The 16,609-nt window shown below is 45.2% G+C and overlaps 1 protein-coding gene and 1 long non-coding RNA gene across 5 annotated transcripts in view; both read right to left on the reverse strand.

The window, feature by feature from the left end:
- The window catches only part of JPH2 (junctophilin 2), a 55,176-nt gene that overhangs the window by 14,135 nt on the left and 24,432 nt on the right, over window positions 1-16,609 (reverse strand). For 2 of the 4 annotated variants that reach the window (XM_067554334.1, XM_067554335.1), the window contains exon 3: window positions 1,203-1,321. The exons of 1 other annotated variant lie outside the window; for it this stretch is intronic. In XM_067554334.1, coding sequence (XP_067410435.1) covers window positions 1,203-1,321 — 119 coding nt within the window. Of the gene's footprint in view, window positions 1-1,202; window positions 1,322-14,579; window positions 14,669-16,609 lie in introns of those variants that run through there. One more of the 4 variants, XM_067554336.1, reaches the window with a different exon arrangement.
- Window positions 11,190-12,564, reverse strand: LOC137157371 (uncharacterized). The gene is made up of 2 exons (XR_010921096.1): window positions 12,232-12,564; window positions 11,190-12,125 (listed from the first exon to the last, which is right to left on the reverse strand). It is a non-coding gene; the product is annotated as an uncharacterized lncRNA (long non-coding RNA).

Genomic DNA, 16,609 nt, shown 5'->3' on the forward strand with positions numbered 1-16,609 from the left:
AAATTTCAGCTATTATAGCCAGGGACAACAGAAGTCTGCAGGGAATTTGGACAATATCTGTGAGGATTTTTCTCCTTCAACCTGCAAAATTTCTCTCTTTGTTGGAGAGGAACAATTTTTCTTTCCTACTAGGTGTCCTGTTTTCATGTGTTAATACTAGAGATCATTGTAATCTTCAAGGTATTCAAATCAAAAGAGAAGTAAGCATCATGGTCTAATGCTTAATGAAGGGGATTGGGAATTGGGATATCTGGATTCTATTCCCACCTCCGCAACTGATTTTCTGTATTACCTTAGGCAAATCACCTAGCCTCCTTGTAAACTCAGGCACAGAGAGGAGGAGTGACTTGCTTGAAGTAACAAAACAAGTCAGGAAAAAGATGTCAGAGTTTGGACTGCAAGTTGTCTACACCAGCCACTAGATCTGCTCCTTCACTTGAGAAAGTCAGGTTTACAAAACTCAGGAAGAATGTATTTCCAGTTGGGTGTAGTTAGGGAAAGTTTCTGGCATTTACGTTGCAGGTTCTAGTACTAAACATCACATCTATTAACTCCCTAATGCTCAATCTCAAGAAATAGCCTTCCATGTATTTTCCTAACAGATTAATCTGCATCAATGGGAACAAATTAAATAGTCACTAATGATAATATTTTGCAGTAGTAACCTTCTCACAGCATTGTATAGGCATTAATTAGCTAAACCTGATAGCCCCCCTGTCCAGTGTAGAGACCCACATGAAACTATGTATTCCTCTCGCAAAGCTAGACCAACAAAATTCAAGATAGAGCTTCACAAAAGTGCAGGTCTGCATGCGATGAACAGCTACAACCCCGATGCACAAGCAGATAATTATGGGAACACAATTAAGGCACAGGCAAATCTGCAGCCAGACCCACAGAAAGGGGAAAATGGAGGAGGGGCGGTGCTAGCTCCAATTTATTTAATGATTTTCTTTTCCTCCAAGTCATTTCTAGCCCTTGCTAACTTGGAGAACGAAAGGCTTTTGGGAAAGTGTCTTGGGTCAGTATCACTGAGCAAACTGGCCAGTCCATATTGTACCAGTGGGCTGCGTTTGACTCACTGGGAAATCGCACAACACTCCTCTGCTCTTCTCAGCCTCTGTTCCTCTTGCACTCTTCCTCTCCCTGCTGACTGGGGCACAGCAGTGGAGAATGAAGTGGAAGTTGCTCCCCCACCTTACCTGGCTGGTAGAAGTCTGGGGACAGTTCCCTGGCCATAGTCCTGGCTATGCTCGATTCACTGTTAGCGGCATGAGCTGCTTGCTCAGCTCCATCTGCCTTGGCTTTGGCATGGGCGGTCCTGTGAAGAGAACACCATCATGATGTTAAGTGCCTTCCAAAGCCATGCTCAGCACTGGCGCATTGGCATTGGTACACACAGAACACTGAAAGAATTAAAAATCTGGCCCCTCATTTCCCAATAATCCCTAGGACAAGTGGGCTGACAGAGCAATGAAAAATTTAGCCTATCCACCTGCCAATTAGTAATCTCACTAGGACGTGCTCTCAGATATGTCTTGCACAGTTTGGGCATTTGTACATGACAACAACATTATGGCTGAAGGGCCAACTGCAGCCTCTAAGGTCTTGTGTGTGATACATAGCCAGCTCCATCTTTCCTGCATAGGAGCGGCCCACGCAGATCCCAGAATGCCACAGTGGGCAAAGCTGGGCAAGTTCTGTCCTGAATGCCTCTCAAGTAACCATAAAGAAACATGAGTCCAGTTTTTCATGCAGGATCCCCTATCCACACCAACGACCAGAGCTGCCCTTGTACTATGAAAATCACAGATGCCTCCTCTTGCTGGCTTCTTGAGTCCCGTACAGAAACGTCTCTTGCTTGCTTCATAAAGCTACCTAAGTTATCTGTCTGGCTGTGATATTGCTAAGATACCTAGATTTTGGTCCCGATGGTCTTCATGTGAGAAGTTAAGCTAGCTTTGTAACAAAGACGCCTGTTTAGTACGAAGCTGACTTCAACAGTACAATTGAATCTCCAGAACAGAAGAGACCAATTCTGTACACACACAAGCCACCCTGTTCCATCCAAAGCCTACAAATATTTGTTTTCCTAACACTGTCATCAAGAGCAGATTTTCAGCAGCTTCCTGAGTCACACCAATCCATATTTGTGGATACGTAAATGTGCCTATGCAAAACCACACACATTTGTATGCATATGGACAGTTAGATGTATGATTATTGATCTTCATGCACAGACCCCTTTGGGGTGAAACACACATGCTGTTTGATGGCACACAATGGTATAGAAACCTCTTAGAACTAGAGCTGAGGAAAGATACTATATTCCATTGAGCCTGCAAAAGGAATTTAAGGTCGACAGAATGTAATCACCCAAATTTCATTTAGCCAGGACACCAGGATTAATTCTCTTATGCCCAATACCCATTTACATATGCATAAGGGGGTGGGAGAAAGGGTGTTGGTGCATGCAAATATTGCAGGTGCAATAAAAGAGGCTACTGAAATTTTGTCCCCAAGATTCTTAAGGGTGAAATGAGATAGAAACTTCCACAATTCTTGGTCACAAAGATTATGGAAAAGAATTAAATGGCTAGAATATTCCCAAACCTTCATGCTCAGCAATGCGGTAAAATACCTGGGAACGCAAAGGGCATTCTGACTCTTAACATGCAGATGACCATGACACGTCCCCCTTTGTTTCAGAATTCCTCTATCTGGAATCCTCTCTCTTTATGTTGGGAACAGGATTCATCCTATTGCTTACATTTACCCATAATCTTGCTTCTGAGCTCGCAAACTGAGCTATTTGGTATATTTTTCTACAATTTTTGTTTTTCTGTCCAAAGTTATTAGAGCTCCGGAAACATTCAGAGACACTAGCTGATGAGACAGAAGTCTGCAATTTTATATCTCAACTGCATACAGGAGATCATGGGAAGCTGTAAACAGAGCAAGTGTCTCCTTTTTTGGTAGCATATAATCAGTGTGATTAATTCCACTACAATCTGGGGAGGGCTTGGTGGCATATTTATGCACTTTTCGTGCCTGGGGAATCAGTATGGATTCAGAGTGCTCCATGTAGAGCCTGAAAGCAGCCTTCGCCTTGCAGAGAGGTGCTCATTTTAACTCTCCAAAGCAACGCTTCAAGAATGAGTGCAGCTTGACAAACCCTGCCAGTGCAGCTCCTGCACCTGGATCCTTGAGGGACAAGCCAGATAAAGAAGCCCAGGATTTAGCTACTAAATTAGGCTGGGAATCTCAGAACCTGCCCGACAGTGTCTGAGGATGTTGTCTGCCCCGCTGATCAAGAGGCTGAAGTTGCACGTTTGGGGCTAGAACGGGCCACTCTTGTGTGTGTTGGAAAGAGCTCACTCCCTTATAGTCCCATTGAAAGGATGGACCAGATCCTCTGTTCCTCCAGCACAGGAACAGAGGGGCTTTAAACCACCACAACAAGGGCTGGATTTGTGCAATCCTTACTGACCATGGCAAGCACGTACTCACACAAGTGGTCCCACGGGGCTAGAGTCTGTGCTCTGCTCCAGCCCCTCTATGCCACTCCATCAGCAGTAAACCTAGCAGAGATGGCCCTCAGGGATCACAGTATGTCAGAATGGCTCTACACTGCCTCTCTTACAGCCCCCAGCAGGGAGAATGTGTTGGGAGATGAAGGGGACATGGTCCGTGCATGATGGGTATAAGTTAGGGTGGCCATGAGGCAGCTCTGACTTTAAACAAGGGCCAAGAAAAGCCGAGGAACGCAGTTCAAACTCTTGTTACATTGGTCTGAGATCAATGCCTAACTCCTTCCTCTGGGGGAACTGCACAGGAGTTCAGGACAGGAAGTGAAGGAGGGCATGGTACCCAACTGAAATCCCAGCTGGTCTGTAGTGCGGCAGAGGGGAGAGGCCTCATTGGAATGTGGGCGGGGCCAATCCTGATCTCAGTTATTGCAGGCAGTGGAGTGAGTCCGGAGTCTCACCACAGTAACTGATTGTGATTTGCCCACAGGCACATAGTCTGAGTTTGGGATCCTCGTGCTGTGTAAATAAGAGATATTGTCATGATGTCGGCTGATTTCCCCACATTTTGCAAGGCTTGCCTCTGCCTCACTCCCACTGATGTAGCGTTTTCCCGCAATTCTTCTAACACGATGAACTTGGGGCTATGGTTACTACAGCTGCAGCATGCTGTGGAGCCACTGTTTAGAAATTGGCACCTTGCCCGCCTCATGTGTCGAGATCTGCCAGCCGCTGGGAGCCCAAGCAGCCGAGTCAGCTCCGCAACCTGTGCCTATGCAACTCAAACAAGTTCTCTTCCACTCGGGCATCTCTCCACGGGCTCAGTGTCTGATTACCCCCCACACACATCATGATACTGCTCCCAGGTGGAGATGTTGACTGCCTGGGCTTGGGTGCTACCGTTATTTAGATCATTTATTACATCCCAGGTTCTGGGATTAGTGCCCGTATTTTCCAGACCTTGATTGGCTTTGGAAATAAATATGGTGCATTCACCTTCCACACACAGCATGCTTGTGACCGGGTGATACTGGGACTGTAGCAGTGAGGAAGGTAGGAGTGGAGATTGCTAAGGAGGATGTGCTAACATGCTGGTCTGGGTGGGAGGGAGGGAGGAGATAAGACCCAACTTACAGCAGAGGAGCTAGTGTTCTGCCAGCAGCAGGATAGGAACAGGCATGCAATCATAATGTTGGTTGGCCAGTCAGATGCTGGTTAGTGATTCTGAATAATAACAAAACCTAGCTCTTACAGAGCCCTTTAAAAGGTATTATTTATTATTTGTATTACTCTAGCACCTGGGGAACACCTGGGCCAATCATGGCCAGGACCCCATTGCACTAGATGCTGTACAAACACTGAACAAAAAGATGGTCCCCACCCCAAAGAGCTTCCAATACGAGTATAAGACAAGAGGCAGCAAGTGGAGGCAGACAGACAGACGGAAGTACCGAGAAACAACAAGAGAATACTGCTCAGCCTGGTGGGCAGTGGTCTCAGCACACTAGCTGTCTAACCCTTGCTAAGTTTTTTGTAGGCATCTCAGCAAAGGAGAGTTTGAAGGAGGGATTTGAAGGAGGACCAAGAGGTAGCTTTTCAGCTGTAGACTTGAAAGTGCTTCAGAGCCAGTAATTTCCCCCAAGGCTAGAGCTAGTGAAAAATGGGAACATTTTTCTGCCAGCTCTATGCAAACACCTAGCACCACTCCGGGAAGCAAACCATGGGGAGACAAGGAGGGCAGAATATTTGTGTGGGAAGGAGGGTGCTGCAGAGTCTGGCACCTCTGAAAATTCCAATCTAAATTTATCGGTGGCAGAAGTCAATAGCTCTTCTTCAAAACAGTGCTAGATAATACACACGATTCCAATCTAATGTATCACAGTGAACAGAAACAAAGGAGAGGGGACCTTAAAAATCATGACAGAGCTCTCTGTCCCAGCTAGGGAGGCAGAAATCTAGGAATGCACCCCCGGGAAAGCCAGCAGCAGCCTACCTATGAGGGAGCACAGACTTCAGGTTGTTGCAGTGGAGAAGTTCTCGACCTAATTTCATCTCCCCAGTCGGCACAATTAAAAATAGCTTGCATGAATTCTTCGGAAGGGGGAGCACTTGTCTGAAGCTGACGTCAGGAGGAGATATGCATGTGATGCATGTGGCATGCTGTCCATTGCCCCTGGAGTGCGTTGCCCTGTATTTTAGTCCCCCTTTATGGTACTTTGGGGAGTTGATATCCTGCTATTGCTCCAGAATCAGCCTTTCATATATGGTGATGCCTTGTGCTGCTGTTGAGCCACCGGCATGGCTTAAGATTTAGCTAGTTCTCCCTTTGATAGAGTAGAAAAGCTCGAATGCTGTAGTCGTTTTTGTATAAGGGCAGGGATACAGCACCATTCCTCTCTTTTCTGGCTGACTCCCAATAGTGTTGCCCAATCTCTTCCTCTGGTTGCTACTAATATCCCATGAGGGCACCAGAATTGCAGTTGAGCATGATCACTAACAGGTGAGCCCATAAGCCAAGCCAATAAATCCATCTTCTTGGACTTTTTATGAATTTTGTGCATCCACATTTTATTAGACTGTAGATGAGATTAGAATTAGCCGAGAATACTGTAAATGCCAGATATGGCCCGAGAGTCACTTACAACCTACAGGTGCCGAGTTGACCTTGTAGCCAGAAATAGTGGAATAGCTCAGATGCCTGCTCCAACTATTTCACATTCAGTAGGGAGAGTTATTCTGTGCACTGTGCAGGAGTACAGCCCCATTCAGCACAGCTCTTACCACTCGGTGTTTTCCTTGGTCAGACTGATGCAGAGACCCCCATCGGGAATGACTGACTGAGTGAGCCCCTTTTTTCTGATCATTCCAGATATCACTGGTTCCAAAAACGTTACATGAATTTTGACTAATCAGCATGTTAAATGAAAGGCAGCTTGGCTTCTCTGCTAACCCATTTGCTCTATTGTTACAGTCTATTCTCAACCCACACCTACCCCGTTTGTTTCATCAGCTTGTTGTGTCCTGTCTTGTGAGCTCTCAGGGACGGGACTGTCTTCTTAGTTACTTGTTTGTACAGTGCCTAGCTCAATGGGGCCCTGGTCCTGCCTGGGATTCCTACATGCTACATATTACATGCATTAATTTGACAGGTCAGATAGCGCTATATATCATATATGTAACAAATTGGCTTCAGGGTATTCAGAAAAGTTGGATGTGTAAAATGAAGAAAGAATTGCACATCTAACTGAATGCACAATTGCTGCACTTGCAAATCCAAACTCGATAACTGTGTATACATATGGCTAGTTATGTTCATTTCAAGTGTGCAAGTCCCTGACTGCATGTACAGTTACTCTAACTGAACCTGCAAAGTGCACTCCCAACTCTTCTAAAAGTCTGGGTCTTGATGGCCACTGTCCATTTAATCAATAAATGCCACACTGGGTACATTGCCGTACCAGTGCCGTGGGGAATTTAAGATATCATAATTTGACTCAGCAATAACATTTACAACATTCTGAAAAAAACAAGGAAAGTTCCATACACATTTAGGCCTATGGCAACACCATAACTTGGGGGGTGAGAGTGGATGGTCAATATGTGTAATGTACAGATGCTTTTGGCTGCTTCTCCATTTTTGGTTCTATGCTTGGAGCCTTCTCTTCCCAATCACTGATCACCCATAACTCTACGGCAACATTCTGCTCTACCTCTTCCCTTTAGCCATCTCTTCTTCTCCTTCTCCTGCCCATGCTTCTATTCAGATTTGTCCCATCCATCTCTCTCTCCCAACCCTTCACCCCTATGCAAATAGAGAAGTGTCTGCTCTAAATGCTAGATGGAGGCCTCACTATCCTCTCACCCTTTGCATATCATCCTTTGTGGGTGTTGTATCCATCCAATTTAAGCTCCTTAGGGCAGGGTTTTTGCTGATAGTTGTTTACGATCATGCACACCAAGGGCTAGTCTACACTTAAAACTTTCAGTGGCACAGCTATCTTGGCACAGCTGGAAAAGGACTTGTGTAGCCACATTATGTTGGCAGGAGCGAGCTTCCCTGCAGACATAATAAAACCACCTAAACGAGCGGCAGTACCTATGTTGGCGGAAGAGCATCTCCCACCAACATAGCGCTGTCCACACAAGCACTTATGCTAGCAAAACTTACGTTGCTTAGGAGGGTGGTTTTTTCACACCCCCGAGTGACATAAATTTTACCAAGTGCTACAAGTTCTACTACAAGTGCTAGTGCAGACAAGGTTCAACGGGCACTATGTAAGTAGTAAATACAATAAAAACAATGCAGCACTACTTAATGCAGGAAATAGACATACTGTTCTAAAGTATGTCACTGTATTTAAAAAAGATAAAATGTAATAATCTTGAAATTATTCTGATTTCTAATCTAATTTCTTAAACAACCAATTTGTGAGATGCACTGGGATTTTCACTCAGTTGTACAAGCACTCAGATACTGAAGTAATCGGCACTGTGCAAATACCTATGCTAGTTAGCTAGATAAACAGTACCTTCTCTCCTTCCTTCTGCATAAAGGGCAATCCTCAGACCACCCTGTCTTGAAGGAAAGCATCTTTTTTAGGGAATGCTTAAGGAGCAAGGAATTGTTGTCAAAGTTCTCTGAAATCTAACAAGCGCAGCAAGCATTAGTCTTTATGATTACCTGGTGAATTTTTAAAATACTGAAATATTCTCCTCAGTCCTAAATAGCTCAAAGCTACTTGTATCCTTCACTGGAATGATACTTCCCCATAGAACAATTAAAGTGATATTAATCTTACGGCAGACGAACCTGCAGCTATCTTCATCAAGATGTCTATCAAAGGATCCCCATTCTGAGCAGGGGAAACTTGATCACTAAAACATTCTAAGGTTTCCTAATTCAATATTGCTTTCTTGCTGCTTAATTAATATATCGTGTTCTTCAATGCTGCACTCAGGCAGCCATTGTCCCAGATGAGGGACCAACATACCTAGCTGGGAGTCCAGGGTTATAGGTGGCAGGCAGCTGCCCTTCTCTTTCAAATGGAGAGGCAGCTCTTGCAGACTGCGGGTCCCAACATGCAGTGCCCCGAGACAGCTCAGGATGGAGCACTGCCTGCTGGGACTTGCAGTCTCCTTAGGCCCCACATATCGGAAATAAAGCAGACTGCATTATACAACTGCATGGGCCTTGTTTGCCCTGCAAGAGTTGAGGGCATCAGAGACATCAGTGTAAGGAATGTAGCAAATGCTTTAACCCTTACTGCTGTCATCACCTGCTACAGGAAGAACATAGAGCCCTGAATTAGAATCTAAAAGCCTTTCCATTCACCCTCCAACTTGGCTGAAAGTATGTCATGACAAAGTTAATGCAGTTCTCTGGAGACAGAACGGTAGATTCAATCTCTCACTATTAGCTGCTGTACTTCCTTTCCCCTGTTTTCTTGGCCTGCTCCCATGCTTTTGTCTGCTTCTTTGCCTGGTAGCAGGAGGGTGAGAATGAGCATACAACTTCCTCCAATCACAGCATACAGCCTAGCCAACCAGTCTGTGCAGCCCCGTGCCTGTGATCAACCACACAGTAATACACAAGGCACACTGCCCTCATGCTGTGAACAATCCCTACAAATGCTAGTGATTTAGACTGACAAACTATATAAAAAGGAGCTCATCTCACGCTCCGCGTGCCGCTTGTATAATTAACTTCCACAGTAAGACCAAATTGGACGATGCATTCCACCAACAAACACATCAAAGACAATAAAGCAAAACCCTTTTACAGAAGACATAGCAATCAAGCTCTTCCAACCTTCCGTCCACTCCCTCTTTGGGGATGCATTTGGGCCTGACAGCGTGCACCTCAGATTGACAAATTTGGGCTATTCCATATCAAGTGCACGCACGTGTGTGTGTGTGGGGAAGCATCAATTCCAAAGTCAAGGACCCCATGGAGAAAACCTTTCCAGCCTCCTTTTGTTCAAGTGCAATATGGCACAGGGAGAAAGGTGGGGTGACAGGACTAAAAACAGATTCCATGCATGATAAAGGGAGCACATTTCTCAGTGGTTCCAAGATTAAATACGTTGCATTTCTTAGTAAAGGTATGTTTTTCCTGACTGACAGCCCTGCAGACTAAAGGTGGGCTCAAGAGCTGATTAGCAAAGAGTATTCTTTCCTGAGGAAAATGTTGATTCTTCATCAAAACCCACGTATCTTTCAGTTTTTGGCAACTATAAACCAAAAATATTTTTGCCTAAAATTGAAAAACCAAAGTATTTTCAGTTTGGGTTCTTTCCATTTTCCAACAAAAAGAAAAAATTGGAAATTTTCAAGGAAAACAGTTTCTGTGAAAAATTTTCATTAAAACAAAAAGTCAATTACCCAGTGCAAATAAGCTGTGATGCAAAATTTTCCTACCAGGCCTTTTGGGCTCAAGAGTCAAAATTCACAGCTTTTAAGTCCAGAAGGGACCATTATGATCACCTAGTCTGACCTCCTGCATAACATGCAGTTCTGGGTTATCTCCCTCATGTGTATCACCACCAGTCAGAAAGGTTGTGCAGTGAATATAGTCCCTCAGTGACACCTCTGCAATCCCATTGTCTTCTGTGGGTTTGCCCAAGTGTCACTGATTGAAACTCAGTAAACAATTTCATTGATGATACACATGAAGGAATAGACTCCAGATCTGTCTTGTCTGTGGAGGCTCGCTAATGGGAATAAAAAAAGAAAAATCCCATTTGTCAGAAGAGCGGGTGGCTGTGGCTGTGGCTTTGCATAACATAGCAGATCTGTTGATTGAGAAGCTGACATTTTTTACAGTCACTCTTCCGAATGAAGCTGCACTTTGATTTTCCTTTTTTTTTTTTTTTTAATTGTTGAGATAAGGATTTCCCTTGAGATCAGGAATCTGGAAAACTGATAAAGCTGTCTGCAAACGCCTTTTGATGAAGATGAAATCCTTTTCAGTTTAAAAATGCACTAGGCCAAAAATATGTCAAAATCTGTTGCTTTGACTCCACAGAAGTGGTGGCTAGTTTGTGTTTTAGATAAAAACTCAGTTCTGGGAAAGACCTAAAAAGAGCAATTTGTATCAGGTGTCTTATTTATATGCATTTCTCTGTTGTTCATGACTATAGTATCTTTTCACATCACAAACATTAATGAATGAAGCCCCACACAATCCCTGTATTATCAGCCACGTTTTACACATGGGGAAACTGAGGCACACAGGAAGTTTACAGCAGACCTAGCAGCAGAACCCAGTTCTCCTGAATCCCAGTTCAGTACCCTAATCCCAAGACCTGCTGTCTTTCAGCTCAGAGTGTAGATGCATTGGAAAGAATGGTTAGGCTAACCCATATTCTATTCTATAACCCAATTCTAACCCTTTTATTCCCAGAATAACTACATGTCTGTGAAAATAACCAAAGGGAATCTCACTTAGATGTGTATTCTCTGCTAGGTTACCAAAGGAAACGGAGAACAGATGGGAGCAGCAAAGACTTTTGGTTATTCCATTTCCTTAGTATGAACAGATAAGCCGGAAACAGTGGAGTCATTCCAGAGACGATCTCTATGAGAATCCAGTTAGAGGTGAAGCCTCATTGACATGATCAGCCTGCAGATCAGTGGAAATGGTTCTACAGGCCTTGGGGTACAATGGTGAGTAAGAGAGGCAGGCTAAATGCCTTCGGGATCTATTCTCCTTCAGGGAAGGATTTGTTCTAGTTGCTAGCTATGCTACCCAACTGTTACTATTGAGAGGTGCTTTGTGGTTATTTCAAATAATGTTTGATTCATCAGAGTTTATGCTGCGGGAGCAGGGCTGTTGTCAATAGCACCGAGTGAAAGATAAAGAGCTGGGGCTGGTCTGAGCATTCTGACATGCAGGTAGCTCCTTGGAGTTTCACTGGACCTCTGGATCTGGCAGCTGGGCTGGCAGTGATGAAAATGGCCCCTTCTTTCCCAAGGATTTCAGTGTTTCTGCTTCTGGCCACAAAGAAACTCATTGCAGCAAACAAACCTAGGCATTAAAGCTGCAATCCTGCAAATGGGCACAACCAGGGTTCAAATCAAGTTTTGAGTCATGGTTCAGGTCCATTTCTCTGAACTGGTTCATTTTGGGTCCAAATCAAAACCCTAGTTCTGACCTTCGTGTCCCCTTTCCCTGCAGGGCAATCAGGATCCAGACCAGAGCAATACAGCTCCAGCCTCTCTCATCTCTGCATTTTCAGACTTTATTCCCAACTCATTTCCCTGTTCACTGTTTTGTGCCACTGCTGGTTGCAAAATGTGCTGCCTTCAGTGCCACACAGATGAGCTTCTCCCCTGCTTCTCAGAGAGCCAAGCCCATTGCTAGACTGGGAAGAAGGGTATCTAGGTGACCGGGCAAACAAATGGATTGGCGCAGTAGCCAAGTTACTCAGTAGCTCCTGTTAAAAGTGTTGTCATAGCAGGAGATGGACGGCTCAAAGCATCGGAGGCGATCAGGGAACCCATCACCACGCACTGTCACTCATGCAAAGGGGAGGGAAGAACAGGATGAGGCAATCCAGAAGTGGCTCAGATACCCCATCTTTGGCACAGTTTAAGATCCTAGATAGAACAGAGAAGGGAAGGGATGGGAAGATACAACACTGGGCCTTCCTTTCAGGACACTCTCCTTCACATCAAATGTCTGCCTTGAGACGAGCCTGGATACCTCAGCTTCCGCCCCAGTCCACTCAGACTTTCAAAGTTCTCATTTGAATGTTTGCACCTATCCCCAAGAGCAATGAACTGGGATTCAGGACTGTGATCATTAGGCCCCATGGAGGAGAAGTCTGGGAGCCCTGGGGTGAGCACTCAGAAACCATTGACACAAATGGAAGGTGTTTTAGCTGCACAGGCAGTGAAATATCACCCAGCAGTGACTGCACAGAACAAAATCCCCTTCAGCTATCGTCAGGTGCGTACTGTTCACCCTCTGCCCACATTAGGGAACCGGCAGCAGGACAGCCTAAGCTAGTGGTGTAGAATAGCATCAGCCAAACACAGTGACAACCACACCAAGCAAAGCTGCTTTCTGCACAAGCAGTACTAGTGCACCAGGTGACGCTTATATGAGCCTGCAGAGTCCACAAACCAGGTGAGTGTGATTTCCTTAAAGGGGCTGCTCGCCATTCCCTAGCATCCTGCAGTGTAATTTACTATTACCCTGAAGGGAGTTAGCAGCAGGCAGCAATCCTTCCTTCCAGCCCTGAACTAGAGGCCTTCTATAGGCAAATCCATAGCTATCTCAACTGGCACCTTTAGAAACTCTTGTCTCTCATGGCCAGATTTTTAAAGGTATTTAGGTGCCTAAAGATACAGATAGGCATCTAGTGGGATTTACAACAATGCCTAGGTGCCTAACTCCCATAGATTTAAATGGGAATTAGGCACCTAGGTGCTTTAGAAAATCCCACTTAGCACCTATCTACATCTGTTGATGCCTAAATACTTTTAAAAATCTTCATCCTTATCAATACGAGTGAGATTCAAAATGGAAAATAAAAATCCCCAAAGATCTCAGTCACTCCTTACAAAACCTGATTCAAAAGTTAGAAGCAGACACTACTGTGACCTGACTAAAACATTCTGCCCTTCTTCACAGCCGGACTGAAGAATCCTTCAGTAATGACTAGGAAACTGCGCTCGGTCTCGCTGCTGAGAGAGAGAAATGTGGACTGGGAGACAAATGCTGCTGACCTCTAATCCCATCTTTGACACTAAATCCCTCTGACACCTTGTCAAGTCTCTTAGCTCTGCGTGTCTCCGCCTCCCTCGGCACACTAACATCTCCTTCACAGTGAGTGGGATGAGGCGAGAGCAGCTAAAGTTTACACAGTGCTTTGATACTCGTAAAGCATTTTATAAGGGCTCAGTATTGGTGTTTGGGAGCAGCATTGCAGAACACCAAAATATTTCTTGTATTTTTTTTCTTTAAGAAATACAACCTTCTTCTGATTTAGTTTTCCGCATTTTTGTAGAGACAACTACACTGCATCACCTCTGAAAACACAAGGATTGTTTCCTGGCATTCTCGGCTAGGTGGAGGGCCACACTCTTTGTTTTAAAAAAAAAAAAAAAAAGCCAAACCAGCCCCTATAATTCAGGCTCATTAAGCTAAAGTGACTAGTTCTGTGGCTCCAGGACAAGAACTGTGTGACAAGAGCTACTAGACCAGTACACAGATATAAATGAGGCAATGTTGCTGATCTGCCATTGGGGTAGGAAGAGCATGTTGACATATTTCTCCTTCTCTAGAAATCCTGGGTAGGATAGGGGAGTTCTGGGGGGTGTAGGGAAGGCAAACTGGGGAAATGTCACTGCAAGGAAGGGGAGAGAAAAGATATACATGAGGGGAAGCGCCAGAGAAAAGCAGCCCAGCAGCATATACTGCCTAGCAATGCAGCCTGAGCTGTCCCAAAACCAGCAAGGTTGACCTCAGCCGAGAGAGTGAGATTCCCATCCATTCCACAAACAACAGCCTGGAAAAACAAGAGTCAGCCATCACACACAAGAGGGAAGGGCTGCATCCAGTCCAGCCAACGAGGCTAGTGTCCCAGTGACACCAGAAAATTTCAGACCACAGTCTCCATGTGTGTGTCTGTACCATCCCTCCCAGAGCTAAGGGATTGTGACATAACTACAGCCCATACATTGGTACACACAGCCCAAAGCCATGCATGGCACAGGCAAGCTTCCAACACACTGCTCCCCACCAACGCTTTTCATTTCTGGCCTGGGGGAACACCTCCAAGGGTGAAAAAGGAGATGAGTCTCCCTCGCGTATTCAGTGTTCAGCCTCTCTGCTGGCCCTTTTAAAGAAGAGACCAATTACTACAGATTTAGCTATCAAGAAAGTGGTGGAAAATGTTTCTTCAATACATGTCAAAGCTCATCAGATCACACTAATCTACGTCTAAATATACAGACAGGGTAGCCTGGATGCTCCACCCATGAGCACAGCGGCAGTTCTTGTTTCCCAGCTCTACTGACAAAACCAGCGAGCAGCTTCCTCTAGAAGTTCGCCTTGGCACCATGCTCCGTCCATGCTAGCTGGCTAATAAGCTTTCCTCATGTTTTGCAGACAGGCCCATTTTAGGTGAGTCAGCCTGGAAATGAAGTTCTGGTACGTGAGAAGCTGAGGCAAGGAAAGCAAACAGGAGCGTGGAAACACACTCTCCATTCTAAGTGGACACTGTGCATTACAGTAACCCAATACGGTGCAGACAGCAGATTCTGTGAAATCCCCTGAGGTCTTTTTTGTCAGTGATTCCCCAGCCCAAGGCTCCCTCAGACCACGTCATAACAGGCTGGTAATGGCTCTTTCAGTGTCACCACATCCCATTCGATCAATAAACTGAATGCTATGGCTGTTGAAGCCCAAATTTTCAGCAAGCCTCCCTTTTGTGCTTGTGCTCCCTCCTTTGTATGCCATAGACCTTGAATTGGCACCAGCAAACAGCACCGATAGGATAACGTGTGCTCAACAGCCCAGCTCATGCAGACCAATAGCATCATGCACAATGCAGGGATTTACAGATGCAAAAGGAAGAGCATTACTCATTTTGCTTCATGTGAGAGAAACAAACATTTCTGGTGCTAGTGCAGCTTTAAGATATCTCTAAAAAGCATTTAAACACAGCAACCAGCCACAAACCAAAGTATTAAAGTCCCTGACTTCAGCTGGAGCTAAAGTAAATGCAGGCGGTTTGGAGATATATGAATTAATGATGAATTAACAGGCTTCATTTGGTATCACCCCCTTTTCAAACACATTTAATTTTAATGGTATGGGAGATGTCTCATTGTACATTAACACTTCAAGCTGGAAGTATCATTTCCAGTTGGAGGAGACCTACCTAAAAACAGAGCGTAGCCATGGTAGCAAGATCAGCTAGCCGCCTCAAGTACACACCTAGAGTCTCAGACAAGATTGTACTTGGGAAAGCTAGAATCTGCCCCCCCCTTGCCCTGCTGCAGCTATGCTGCTATTTTCAGTGTGCTAACTTGATCACAACTAGCACAGATGTGTTTCCTCAGATTGGAAGTTACACCTCTAGCTCAACACGTAGATGTACACTCAGTTGGAAAAGAGAGAAAAAGTCGCTTCCCTTAACCACTGCATTCATGATCCCAGTGAGCTGGGGAGTAGCACACAAGCTCCAGGGGTGTGGTTCAGGGTATGTTCACTTCTCCCTGCCCACGTGTACAGACAGTGACTCCTGTTGAGCAGGTGAGATGTTCATTCATATGATTCCAGATCAAAGGATGCCTGGATAGCCTGGCTGATCAGTGGAGGCTGAACATGCTGTTGTGCGAGAGATCTGAGTTTGGCTCCATGGCTCAGTCACTTGCTCCCCAGCACAGAGTGAGCTTGGGGTGCCTTTCGGAGACCTGGAGTGACTCCCCGTTACTGAGCCATAGACTTCAAGGCCAGAAGGGACCATTATGATTATCGAATCCAGCCTCCTGCATAACTCAAGCCAGAGAATTCCACTAAGCGATTCCGGCATCGAGCCCAATGACTTCTGGTTGAGCTAGGTGGTGTCTTTTAGAAAATGTAAAGGCTTCAAGAGTTGGATACTCAGGGAAGCTTTAATGGGCACTAGAGGGGACTGTGCATAACCCAACTTGGCAAGGAAAAGGGGTCTTCAATGGGGCATCTTGGGAACAAAGTAAAGGACCAGGAATGATCTCTCCCTCCCACCCTCTCAATGTTTCTTTGCTCATATTATGGAAATGGGCTGGAATGAGAGAGTGCGCTGTGATGCAATAATGTGACCTATGTGTCCTCTCACTGGAGCAGCAGGGACCGGTGAGCACCAACTGCAGAACTGTAACTGTCAATAGAACTTTATTTTGGGCAACTCCTTTTTTTTTTAAAAAGGGGTCTGCTCACATTACTGTGGAAATGCTGTTCCCAACTATTCTGGCTCCCTGGCAACCCTATATGGGAGGCTATTATAGCAAATGTCCCATGGAGAACTCATTTCTGTCCTTAGTAAGCACTTCAGTTCCTCCATATTGCCTGCTTGTTACGTGGATAGAGT

The sequence above is a fragment of the Emydura macquarii genome, unplaced genomic scaffold, assembly GCF_026122565.2.
Source record: "Emydura macquarii macquarii isolate MOO-44397 ecotype Brisbane River unplaced genomic scaffold, CSIRO-AGI_Emac_v2 contig_1483, whole genome shotgun sequence".
NCBI classification, from domain to species: domain Eukaryota; kingdom Metazoa; phylum Chordata; order Testudines; family Chelidae; genus Emydura; species Emydura macquarii.